Source organism: Bipolaris sorokiniana (genome assembly GCF_000338995.1).
Source record: "Bipolaris sorokiniana ND90Pr unplaced genomic scaffold COCSAscaffold_3, whole genome shotgun sequence".
Classification (NCBI taxonomy): Eukaryota; Fungi; Ascomycota; class Dothideomycetes; order Pleosporales; family Pleosporaceae; genus Bipolaris; species Bipolaris sorokiniana.
In genome coordinates, this window is record NW_006911897.1 from 479,731 (window position 1) to 492,749 (window position 13,019).

Below are 13,019 nucleotides of genomic sequence, written 5' to 3' on the forward strand. Positions count from 1 at the left end.
GCCTTACCTATCTCTTTAAAGCTTACGACGCTTTATAACATCCTAATCGCGATAATACGCTCTATAGTTGTTATATTTCGACGACGGCGCACATCTTAAGATATCGCTTGGCCAAATCGGCGCGGTGTAGCGTTGGTGGTGGGCATTCAAAAAGGTGGGTGGGGTTGGTGTTGGGCGTGGATAAGCTTAGCGAGGCCAGAGTTATGAAACATAACTGTAGGAGGCGGAGGTGGGAACTCGAGCGTGTGGCTCGCAAGTTTGATGTAGGGTCGCAACAGAATGTACAAGCCGCCATAATACTTGGCCCGTACACGAGCGATATTGAGATCAGTCGAGGGGTACTCGTCGTCCGACGACGCGAGTTTCAGTTTAAGCAGCTTCCGCCAGCCCTCAAGTATCTTCTTGTGAGCATACATGGGCAAATCTTTTTTTTGGAAAACAGGGTAAGCAGAAGTTAACGTACCAAAGCCGTTTTCAACCAACCAATCAATCAGAGGCTGTCAGTAATAAGACTTTCTCCGATTGGTAGAAATGGAGTTCGGTACTCTAACGGCTGCTTAACCTGTTTTCCAAAAAACGATTTGCCCATGTATGCTCGTGAGATAGACTGCAATCAGTAGAGTAGTTTCTTTCTAGCACTAACCCACAACGAGAAAAGTTTGCATTGATGTAAGCGAATTTCAGGGACCCTACACCTCCAAAAACCAAAATAGCGATGGTCTGACTCGTTTTTATTTGCCAAGACAGGCGTACAGCTCCTTTTCTAATTTGCTCCACAATCCTTTGGTGTCTGGATCAGTAGCCCAGACCTGAGTGAAGAAAATCATCGCAACTCCATTCACACGATCGATGAGCTAAAACGCAGAGATTGTTAGTATGACAGTTGCAGAATCTCGGTATTACAGATTGGCTGGATAACTCACCCAGTTTGGGTTGCTGATTCCGTCCCAAGCCATGGCACCAGCTGCGCGGCCGCCCAGAAAATTGCTTGTCGTTACAAGTCCTCCCAGGGCATGGTCAACTGTGACCTCCCTAGGCAACTCGGGCATTAGCCATAGGTTACGCATCTCCTCCAGCGCAGCTTTGCCCTCCTCGTTTAACTGTGGCTTCTCAAGCTCTTCAATCATACCTTTCCTTAGTAGGGTACCATTGTCGCCAAGCAGAGCAGCTAAGAACTTTGCGTAATCTTCCGCGTTAGAGAATAAGCCCCCCCCCTCCCGCTTCGTTGACAGCTGGGATAGCATAGTTACGGCTGTCAGGAACGAGCTTGCTGCCAGGCCCATTTTCACGCTGTCCCATTTCCAGCAAAGGATATTGTTCATACTTCTCAGGATGAAAGGTTGTGTTCTTCATTCCAAGCGGCGTCCAGATCACGTCGTTGAAGTAGTCTTCCAACGATTTGCCACTTACTTTTTCAACCACTTTTCCTGCCCAATCGATGCTCGGGCCGTAGCTCCAGTTATTTCCAGGTTCAAAGATCATTGGACGATCCCAATCAGCTTTCTGGGTTATTGAGTCAGCAGTTGATCATTCCCCGCATGCTTCAACGACCACTAACAAAATCGCCTGTAAAATGGTCAATTGTTGCCGATAGACCATTGTCAATGCTCCAGTTCGCAACCATTGGAGTTATAAAAGGATAGGTAAATCCAGCGGAATGTGATAACAAGCGCCTATAGAATAATATAAGCGCGACGTTTGCATACATAGATGCATCAAGCTTTGTAAATACCTTAGTGTAATCTTTTTTTTGCGGGGTACAAATGTCGCATTTTTGGTTGTACTATCGTATGATATCAGAATTTCCTTTTCCCGAAGCTCTGGAAGAATGTCGGCTACATCAGCATCTAGGCCAACTAAGTTTTCTTGAACCAGGCGTAACGCAGCAACGGCCGTCATTAACTTAGTTGTAGACGCTAACCACCCAGAGGTTGAGATGGTCATTGGCTCATCTGAATTGAATGAACGTCGTCCATGGGCGCCAGAATAAATCGTGTTTCCTAAGAAACTGTAATTAGCTACCAATATGGCTTTGTAAGGGGGTGGTGGGGTGCAAACCAGCTTTGTCGATTGCAATGCAGCTCAAACCGAGGAATCTTCCGCTGCGCACTGCCTCCTGTAGCACGAAGTCGATAGCTGAGCTCATTGTTGTCTGTTGCAAATGACTTTGTTAGGAATTGTTTGTTTGGCTTTTGTCTAGAATATGAATCTGGAATATGAAATGCTAATTTCAAACTGGATGTTACACACAAAGTGCAATGCGTCTCTCTTATAGTCAACATAATATACGCGTGAAGTGGACTAGTACGCAGGATTGATCGAGGCTCCGGCCTTGTGTCGGTAACTGTACAGCCCCTCTCATGCTTCCGGTCGAAAATTCTCGCATAACCTGAGGTGCGAAGCGGCAGCAGTTGGTCCAAGCATTGTCTAGATGCTAATTATGACATCTCCACCAGTTCACTTATCTTTCTCTCTCAATTTTGTCGAAGGAAGTTAAAGGCATGCAGAGTGATCGTCAAGCTAGTATAAATAGAGGGATCCGTGCGCAGCAATTCCAGGTGAAAAGATCCTTGGCAAGGTCGGTTTTAGGAAGGGACGGCTTTAAGAGGGGACGGCTTTAGGAGTGGACGGCTTTAAGAGGGGACAGCTACACCGTGCGTAACAGCCCGAGCGACTAAACAGCGCGCCCTTTACGAAGAAGTAGGCTAGCAAACGGGTACCCCCTAGGAAACATCGACGGCGGTGCGCTACCCAGCTGGCTGATCTTCAATCTTGTCGGGATGTACCCCGTGGCTGGCCAACCGCTCTATCTACTCTCTGCCCCCGCTTTTCGTCGCTGAATATCTCGCTCTTCAGCGGAACGTCAGTAGAGACTTCGTTGACTGTGATGGCGCGCGACATGTCAAGCACGAGTTATTACCCGCAAAGAGTCACTTGGAACGGGGAAGAGCTCGACTGAGCTTGGCTGAAGCATGAAGAAATTGCGCATGGAGGCAAGCTTGTATTCTACATGGGTCAGGAGCCTGTGAGATGGGACTTTGGTGAGCGGCCTTGGTCTCTGTCGGCATGGTCGTGATTGTAACTGCTGTCTTTGGTTCACAACAGTTGGTCAGGTGCAGTGTTAGTGAATGATGAGGACGTAACAGTAGGGCGAAGGTAGATCTTACCGTTTTTGCTCTATGCCATCGTGAAGACGCGCTTCTTCGTATTAGTAATACAACACTACCTTTGGTAACATCTCTCCACCCAGGCCGCCGTGCGAACGACCCTTAGCGACTGGCCGACGTACTTAAGTCCTTGTCGACAATATCAAGAATTTTAAGCGCCTCCCGTTCAATACTATTAGCGCATCTGGGCTGACAACGAAGTTACGGCTTAATATGTAGATACGCAATGAGTGCATAGCAAGAGAACACCTCATACCCAAGAATACATAGCTGTGCAATTCTTGGTCAGTTTGATGGAAAACTTTATGTTCTAATCATATGTTCTAGTGCTGAAGCAGCGATCAGAGTCTCAAGTATCCGTAAAAGCACGCGCCCTGGTCTAATTCCATTTTCTACGAACATGGGTTTTGAGACACAGCCAAATCCTCTGCGGACTGTTACCTCTTTGGTCAATGAAAGGTCACCCCGAGAACCCACCAGAAAGTCGCCTACAATTCTTTTGATATGCTGCATTTGGGATGGAAGCGATGCTTGCTAAGAAGCGCTACACAACATTATTAGCTTCACTCGGTACCATTGTAAGGATGCAGCAGACTTACACTACTCTAAAATCTAGTCGTTGGCAGAGCCCTTGTCTTTGATAATGAAATCGGCTATAGCGCTGTGGCCGAGGACGCCGCGGTTTCTATTAATTGTTCGCTTCTATACCTTACCTAGCATTAGGAGATCCGGCGGGGCGTGAAGGTTAGGGTGATTCTAGACTAGCTCAAAAACATCCATGTAAATCGCTTTAGGGGAGAAAGGGGAGGGGAGGGAATCTGGCTTCACCTCAGCGTCGGTGCGTAGGTGTACAGCGCAGGGAGTTCTATAGACTTTTGTCTAAGCGATAATAGTGAAGACTGTTTAGGAGTAGCGTTTGAAGAGCAGGTTTATCACATTTAGGACGCTGTATATCTTTACTAAATTTACCAAGTACTAGAGTAGATACTAAAGTGTATATAATGCATCCTTAATAAAATACCCCATAAGTACACTTATAAACTCAACGGGTGACATGTTATAGAGCGCGGCAATTTTAGTGGCTAGGCCTTAGGAATTTTCAGTATCTATAAAGATACGCTCTACGTATTGTGCGTAGAAGAACGGGTTAATTGTTAGGTAGCGTATGAAAACTGGCTCAAGATACTGTGAGAAGAGGCGATTGTTGTTGGCAGTAACTTCATGTTGACGATCTGTAGACCTAAAAGCGCCCCATCCGCTTCCTACCGCCGTAATTCTCCCACATCAATACATATGTGCCTTTCCCCGCAGCAAATGAGTACTCAGACATCCTTCTTGACCCAGTACTCGCAATAGCAGTAGATACCTGAAAACTGTTAGAATTATATCATGAATCTTTTTATAATCTTTTACGTGAAATCTTGATGGGAAAACATCAATGATTATTAATAATCTACAGTATTTATTCAAAAGTCTGGCCTCGCTAACCGAAACCCCACCATCATCAAAAGTTGACGCCCGTGCTGCTATCACCAATACCTCCACCAAAACTGCATATTTTTAAAATTTGAAAAATAGAATTAATTCTTCTATACTAGTATTTAGCTTGCCAGCCTCGTGCCTCGCGGCAGGCGCGGAGGCGTTGCGGCATTGACTTAATCAGTGCCTGTATTTGGCTGCTAGGTATCCTTCTCCAGCACTCTTTTAGTGCCTTACAAAAACTATCCTACTATTCCTAGGTTTTGCTATAATTGTAGTATTATAGATAAAAGCGATCCATATTTCGTTTAAGGACCTACCAGAGATGCTTAATAGGGTTAAGGTCTAGTAAATAAGCTAGCCAGCTAAGTAGTGTAATCTAATAGGAGGTAAGGAACTCGCGCACTCTACAGGAGGTGTGTATACGCGCGTTATTATGCATAAAAATCTGCGAGGGCCGCCAGTGAGGTAGAAGACCTTATTTAAGGGTTTAGATATAACTTTGGCCACTGTACCTACTATAGGGAGTATCTAGATCCCTTTCTATAATTATAAGAGGACTGCGTCGCCCCCGGCCGCGTTCATCCACCTATATAGCCCCCCACACTATCTACTATAGGCCCTGGCTGAGCAAAACCTCTATAATTATTCTACGCTTCTATTTCTCTTCTAGATACCAAAAACACTACTCCTATATAGCACCAGATCCCTTCTAAACTAAGCACTTATCTAAGAACTTAACCGTGCGCTAGTGCTAAGGAAAGCTCTAGTATTAACATAAGAATCTATAGCGTCGACGAGCATGCTAGAGCTTTAATATTAGACGCTTTTTACAGCAGTATTTACTAAGATTGCGTCCTTTAAGGACTTAGTATAATATAGAGTAGCTAGGGAGCTTTAAAGGGGTTCTATTAGTGTTTATAAATACTGCCTCTTAAGTAAGGTTTTTATATAGTATCTTTAGTAATTTTCGTGCCAGCCGATAGATAATCTTTATCTAATAGGGTGATATTATCTTTAGACAGCTAGAGCGAGGCTTATTATCTATAGTACTAGTATGGTGAAATTTTTTATATAGTTTTCTAATCGTGGAGAGGTTATGCCTAAAAACCTTACCTATCTCTCTAAAGCTTGCGCCGCCTCGCAACATCCCGGCCGCAATATTACGCTCAGCAGTTGTCATATTTCGGCGACGGCGCACATTTTGAGATACCGCTTGGCCAAATTGGCGTAGTGTAGCGTTAGTGGTGGGCATTCAAAGAATGGGGCAAAGTTGGTGTTGGTGGAGCAGGGGAGCTTAGGGAGGCCAGACTTTTGACGAGTAGCTGTACTGGAATCTTCTAGAACGTCGTTTTTTGAGATTAATAGAGAACTACATATAGCACCTATACTAACACACTCTTACTCTGGTCGAGATGAAGTTTGGAGAAATGTAAGCATTAACTTCTATGTGATACTAAACTTTAGACGAAGGCTTTGTCTAGGTTGCTAAAAAAGCTATCGTGCCTGAAAGGCACGTTCGCAGATCCAAAGAGACCACCAGGTGTAAGAGCTGCGCGCGAAGCCTGGGGCATAGCATCCCAGTCGCTGATCCAATAAGTACGGCCAGGCGTGTTCGTAAACTGCAGAGCGTGATTCAAGGGGAATCTAGTAAAGTATTCCACTTTGACATTGTTGCCCTGAAGAGGTGGACTCGTATTTCTCTGGTAATTGCCATGAGCTGATGCGGCAGCACCGAGAATTCGGGGGTTGGCGTTTGCCGGGTTGTCGAGCCAGACGACGACGCTCTCCCAGTCGTGGCGGTGTCCGCCTGCAACATTCCCAGCGATAGGCTGGTCCTTGGGCCAGTACCATGCATACATGATAGCAAACTTGCCTCTGTGCCAGGCAGCTCGGGCATAGGTTTGGCCCTTGTTCGGGTCGCGGCATCCACCATCGACACTGCCAGTGTCCTGGAGACCTCCACTGTAATCGAGATGTGTGAGCGCTTGAACTTTTAGGTACATCATCTCTTGAGCTTACCTAGTATTACCATTATCGTCAACGGCAGTGTATGGCTGGCAACCGTGGGCGATGTGCAGCAGAGGCTGGAACCTTTCGATGGCTCGGCCAATCGCTCCTAATTGCAAACGAGTCCGGATTGGGTTGAGGGAGTCATGATTGACTACAGCGCGAGCATCGAGTTCAAGCGACGTGGGGGCTGCTAGGACGCCTGAAGCTGCTACAAAGGTAGACAAAATTGTAGTAAAGTGCATGATGGTACTAGATAATAATGAACGACAATGGAAATCGGGTTAAAGAGGGTATCGATCTAGGGATGGGGTGTGATTATGTAGTCTCTGGAACACTATGCCAACACTCTTGAAGGTATGGATGATACTTTTATATTCAGAGATTCTGCACAACAGACAATGCCATGCAGCTATCCCAAAACTACTCTCTCGTGGTGTTGCTTGGTGCGACTACTCGGTAATGAGCAGAATTCCTAACAAGTAAGCAGTAGGCAGAGTGATTACCAGATATGAGCTGTCACGGACCAGAGGGTGATACTCCAAGACCTAGCTTAGTGATGAGTCTGCCTAGTGCTTATTTCGATATCTATAGTGTAAGATTAATCTACCTTGGCATTCATGGATACCCTAGCTTCCATTGTTATTACTGAATCGCGCCGGAAGTTATAACTAAGACCACGCGCGGTATAGATTTGGTTTACCTTAGCCGCGTAGGAAGATTCTTGAATCTTATGCACGTCCTAACTTGCGGCGTTATTACTAAATCGCACCACTAGTTGCTGCTAAATAAGATAGGCTGGCGCTAGCAAAGCGGCGATACCCACGCATCCCATGTGTTGCGGCTATCGAAAACATGACGAAGCGCAGAAAGCTATGAAACTATCCTATGCATGGTCAGGTTGTTCCACGTGGGGCTACAATATTTCTCTAGTCCTAGTCCGTACTAACGCAGGTGAGCGATGACAGCGCGTCGTGCAATGGCTTTAGACTAGCGCTCTAATATAGAAATTTTAGAACTAAGATTTAGAATTTTGGCATGACACGTTGGTTGTCCACATCGTTTTCATGCTGGCTGGGCGACCTCTGGTCCACCTCTTGCCCTGCCGACCATAATCCTGGCGACAATGCTTCTGGACCTTCTTCAGGTGGTGGTACACGTTCCCAAACACTGTACATTGCAATACGTCACGGAAATGGTCAAATGAAGCAATAATGGGGAATCAGGATCCGGGCATACAACCATGTCTGCGTGCACGACCGGCACCTATAACAAGATTGTTTCTTGCATAGCCTGAAAACTCTCTCATTGGATGGTCGCAATATACTCTCAATCCTGCATGGCTGAACAAGTTTCTAATTGTTGCCCTATCTGTGCTATAAGTGCTGAGGTATCTGCGACAAGACTGGTTATTCGTAAAAAGACGAAGCGCTTACATTTTAGATAGTGAAGTTGACTGCAAGAGTAGGAAAGTACAGCGAGTGTCCCAGACTATGTACAAATCGTTCTCTCCGTCTTCTGTCGTCCCACCGACCTAGAGTATAGGGTTCTTAGCGGGAGAACACATTGTCCCAGCCGTGCGTCGTTATTTTAGTAAGAGGCTAGTATTGATTAGAGAATAGTCACGTGGTGGCTGACGCAATCCTTCACGCCCATTATTCTCTAGATCAATTTATTCTATACCACTAGCTCACTGTGACTAGTTCTTTCGCGTGACGCTACCTCCATCTAATGGGATTGTAACAAGATATCGCTCGTATAATAAGGGCTTGTATTCCATAGACTGTATGTCGTGTCTTTAGCGAAAAGCTAAGGTAAATTGACTACAAAGAAACAAAGGAAACTCATTACAAAAGCCTCAATCTCTGTCACTTCCTTCTGGGGATGGTCGCATCATTCGCTGATCTCTCGGCTAGCGACAATCATGACACTGTCACATGACTAATCGCTACTTTACCGCACTTTACAAGGCCTCTCTAAAAATACATGTCGTTAGCAGGTTACTTGAATAACTAGTACTTGGAACGCTCAAACAAGAGACACTTACAGTGCTTCTTTCGTTCTTTTGATCTGAGCATCAAATGTTGCCGCATGTATAAGGCTCGCGTCTCTCGTATGGTTTTGTTGAAGATTCTCTAGTTCCCTGCTTTTCTCGGCTATCTTGGGAGTTATTGTCTCATTTTCTTCTAAAATTTTGGCTCTGTCCTGAGCTCTTCTCACAACCTTCTTTGTTTTGCGATCTTTTTCATGTTCGACCAGTGAATATTAGATTTCTTGTAGTTCAGATCGAAGCCTCTACATCGTATTTTCGGCGCTTGCTATATACTTGCGCTGCATCTTCATATGTTCTCAGTTTCGTCTGGTAGACTCTGAATTCCTCAGTACTGCTTCTGATCCTTCACAAAGCGCGATAGCTTCAGGTTCAGCATTCTCAAAGTTGTAATCCGGGTCCATAATGGGCAGCAAGTGTCCGTTTAGTGAGGTTTGGGATATTTGGAGTAGAGATCTTGAGAATTTCTCATAACGTTTTGAAAAGAAGGTCGTAGCTTGAAGAAAGTGAACGGCTGCTGTAGGTTAGAACAGGCATTTTATCACTTACAGCCCAGCTGACCGATGAGCTGACCGGTGACGTCAAGTGGAACGGGAAGCGGAACGGGCACGATCCGTAAGTTAACAGAGGCTACTGCCGGGTCTATACTCTATTAAGTGTCATCTTAGCATGTGCGTAGCTTCAAAGCAAACCCCCTTACCCACATCATCTCCACAAAAAGAGTGAAAAACTAAACACACTATGCTATCTTCAGCTATATCATATTTTCTTTAAGGATGGTGTACCTGCCCAGGCAGGGGTTTATGTAATATGATCTACCAGTTTAGATGGATTAAACCGGTATCACCTTAACCCGAGACATCAACGCCATGGTCCCAATCTCCCAAGTCTACTGAAGGGAATATCTCCGATAATACCAATATGTAGGCCGCATGGTATACAAGGATGTATAAGAATTCGCTCAGAAGACTCACTAATGAATGAACTGCCCGTGGGCGGGGCAGATTGCTACATATATAATAAAGGTTGGCGATGATGTGATACAATTCTTCTTCAGCAAGAGGTCCTCCTGTTATTAGAGCCGATTTCTCTAACGCCAGCACAAGTAAAGTATCTTAAGTTGAGTTTTACATTTCGACACGTCCCGAAAAACCTCAACACCTAACGCACTTCTTTGTCCGCACGGCCCAATCTCGTCAGCATGGATCCACCAACAATGACAAAAGCATTACAACTGCTACAAACTGTAGGCATTGCTGATCTAATATTTGCAGTATTGTCTGCATGGCCTGTAATCTAGTGCACATAGTATCTTCGCAAGTTTCCCACTTTCAAGGACTTTGGAACAGGTAAGAAATATCTACGGAACTGTCTCTTATCGATAAGAGAGATTTACAGAAGGGGATACGCGAAGGTATAAGTGTATAACGCTGATATTAATGTGTTACTAATAGGTGACATAACTAACAGTTTCGATACTCCTGATATACGATTCAAAACGAGCAATATAAGTTGGATTAATCTACAGTACTAGGCAAAAAGTTTCACCTCGCTAACCGAAATCAGTCCATCAACAAAAGTTGACGCCAGTGCTTCTACCACCAATATCTCCACTAAAACTGCATTTTTTCGAAGCCAAAAAATGGAACTAATTCTTATATACTAGTATTTAGTTTACTAGCCTCGTGCCTCGCGGCAGGCGCGGAGGCGGCGCGGTATTGACTTAATTAGTGCCTTAATTTAGTTACTAGGTATCCTCCTGTCAGAATATGGGTATATATTGGGTGGTGGACGAAATCCGGGTGCGAATCAGAGCACTCGGACTCTGTGGATCAGTTGGATTAGTGAGCACGCACGATCCACCGCGATCATACTCAGGGGATCAGCGCGGATCAGCGCGGATCAGATCAAGAACAACAACTCAGATCACATCACATCACATCACATCAATCAACTGAATCAAGAATCGATCACAGTTTACTCCGATCTTTGATAACCCATCACAATCTGACACCTCCACTAGCACTCTTTTGTTACCTTATAAACCTATCTAACTATTTCTAAGTTTTACTATGTATAATTATAGTATTATAGGTAGAAGTAGTATATATGTATTTTATTTAAGAATGTACTAGAGGTACTTAATAGGGTTATATTCTAGTAAATAAGCTAGCTAGGTAAGTAGTATAATCTAGTAAGTAGTAAAAAAGCTACCTATACTATAAGTAGTATATATATACGCGTTATTATGCATAAAAAACTATGAGGGCTGCTTGTCACGGTGCGGGCTCACGGTGTTACACGGGGTATGGGTCTATACTTCTCTATCCTGGTCCGCACTAAGGCAGGCGAGTATTACGTTAGTGTTCCGTGAGGCTTGTCTGGCGATGCAGTGGAGTTGGCGTGCTTAAGGAGGGTTTGACAAGACTAATCTATTTAATAGACTAACTTGTAACAATCTTGTTAAGTAAAGATACTAGTAAGAAAGTATAATTTAAGTTGACCACAACGAGAGTAAATAATAAAATCCATCTATCCTTATATCCTTATTGTTTCTAGTTCTGCCATCCTATCTATCCTATCTGGGCGGGATGGTTGTGATGGCACCGCTATCCCTTCCTGCACTGCTATCCTGGATAGCTAGCCTTGGCGGGATAGCATATTACGTGACCTTAAGCCCCGTAATACCCTATTACCTTCCGACGTGGACGTTCGTAGGCCTTTAGCTATCTTGTTATTTATTAGGGAGAGAATCCTTCTTATTACTTATAACATTACCTCCTCTCTTAGGGCTATCGTCTTAATACTCTAGAATATTATTTATCTATGCTGTGTATTAAGACGCTAGCTGTATATAAGGTTAGTAGGCCCTAGGCTATTGTAACTGTTCTTTTCTCGCTCTAGCCTTCCTAACTATGCCTAAGGTTCTGTCTTCTCGTACCCGTGTTCGCGCTTAAAAGTTGAATGAAGAGCGTTATTCTTGTGCTGATTGTGTGATAGAGCAGAGGAATAAAATAATCTCTTATTGCTATACTCGCTGTAAGGAGAAGAACCTTCGTTGTTTCGTAGATACTATAACTAGCTATTACGCTAGTTATATTTCCGTAAAAGCTAAGTTGTTACACGGGGTAAGGGTCTATACTTCTCTATCCTGGTCCGCACTAAGGCAGGTGAGTATTACGTTAGTGTTCCGTGAGGCTTGTCTGGCGATGCAGTGGAGTTGGCGTGCTTAAGGAGGGTTTGACAAGACTAATCTATTTGATAGACTAACTTGTAACAATCTTGTTAAGTAAAGATACTAGTAAGAAAGTACAATTTGAGTTGACCACAACGAATGTAATAATGAAATCCAACCCATTCTTATATCCGTTGCCTTTAGTCCTACCATCCCTTACTTCCCTGCCATCCCTGGGATGGTTGTGATGTTGGGGATGGCTGCCATCCCAAGGCGTCCTGCCATCCCTCGGATGGTTGCCCTTGGCGGGATGGCACATCACGTGACCTAGCCCCGCGATGATCATTACCTTCTGACGTGAACGTCCATAGGCCTTCAGCCATCTCGTCATTTGTTAAGGAGAGAATCCTTCTTGTTACTTGTAACATAAGTGTAGTTTATTTATTTCTAAGAAAGAGTAGGAGAAGGTTCGAGAAGAGCGTAAGTAAAAGGAACTTAAGGTTACTCGTGCTAAAGAGGCTGCCGCGCGACTTTGTTATAAACTTCTAGAGGTAAAATCTTATAAGCGTTCTTTCGCTTGTCGCGATCTCGCTATTCTTAGGTTTTAAGATTATGCGAAAGAGAAAACTAAGAGGGGTTCTACCCCTAGTATAGACCTTCTATTAACTAGACTATTACTATTTAGACTCTTAACTAACCTAGGCTGGTTATAGGCTAATTATTCTTTTAACTCCTTTTCTCTTAATTATTGTAACGGCGCAGGCAAGACTACTCGGATCAGTATCGGCGGTAGTGTCACTCAGAGGCATATGGGAGTGCGTGGGACATCAAACGAGCCTTAATTCGAATAGACACCTATAGGCCTTGTACGAAAGGATATCAAAAATCTATCGAGCTACGGTATGGAGAAGGTGGGGTTTTATATCAGCAGATCTGCCCTCGGCTAGTGCGTGCCCATGTTCGGATCCCTTTCGGATGTTAGTTCAGTGTGTACTCGAACCGTTACACTACCCCCCCCTCTATTGACAGCTAGTCCCGTAGCTGTTGAAAAATTTTCAATGTTTGTTTGTTTGTCTGTTTGCTTGATGTCGTCATCCTTCTATGCAGGGTCTCGGCCAGGCCCCGAACAGCCTCCGGG

General features: G+C 44.5%; 4 protein-coding genes across 4 annotated transcripts; 1 reads left to right on the plus strand and 3 right to left on the minus strand.

Moving 5' to 3' along the window:
• Window positions 1–546: 546 nt before the first annotated feature.
• Window positions 547–2,146, minus strand: COCSADRAFT_187889 (uncharacterized protein; the record flags this gene model as incomplete). Its single annotated transcript, XM_007698612.1, has 7 exons — window positions 547–607; window positions 754–854; window positions 924–1,186; window positions 1,251–1,503; window positions 1,559–1,673; window positions 1,733–2,000; window positions 2,059–2,146. The coding sequence occupies 7 exons, from the start codon at window positions 2,144–2,146 to the stop codon at window positions 547–549; spliced, it is 1,149 nt and encodes a 382-aa protein (XP_007696802.1).
• Window positions 2,147–6,109: 3,963 nt separating this feature from the next.
• On the minus strand, window positions 6,110–6,901 carry COCSADRAFT_135644 (uncharacterized protein; the record flags this gene model as incomplete). The annotated part of the gene is made up of 2 exons (XM_007698613.1): window positions 6,110–6,611; window positions 6,669–6,901. 2 exons carry the CDS (start codon window positions 6,899–6,901, stop codon window positions 6,110–6,112), a joined length of 735 nt encoding a protein of 244 aa, XP_007696803.1.
• A 2,104-nt stretch (window positions 6,902–9,005) lies between these two features.
• On the minus strand, window positions 9,006–9,577 carry COCSADRAFT_23479 (uncharacterized protein; the record flags this gene model as incomplete). The annotated part of the gene is made up of 3 exons (XM_007698237.1): window positions 9,006–9,220; window positions 9,256–9,355; window positions 9,554–9,577. The coding sequence occupies 3 exons, from the start codon at window positions 9,575–9,577 to the stop codon at window positions 9,006–9,008; spliced, it is 339 nt and encodes a 112-aa protein (XP_007696427.1).
• A 2,260-nt stretch (window positions 9,578–11,837) lies between these two features.
• On the plus strand, window positions 11,838–12,212 carry COCSADRAFT_83091 (uncharacterized protein; the record flags this gene model as incomplete). Its single annotated transcript, XM_007698614.1, has 2 exons — window positions 11,838–11,898; window positions 12,028–12,212. Coding segments are annotated over 2 exons (246 nt in total), but the record flags the coding sequence as incomplete, so codon positions are not given.
• Window positions 12,213–13,019: the final 807 nt, after the last annotated feature.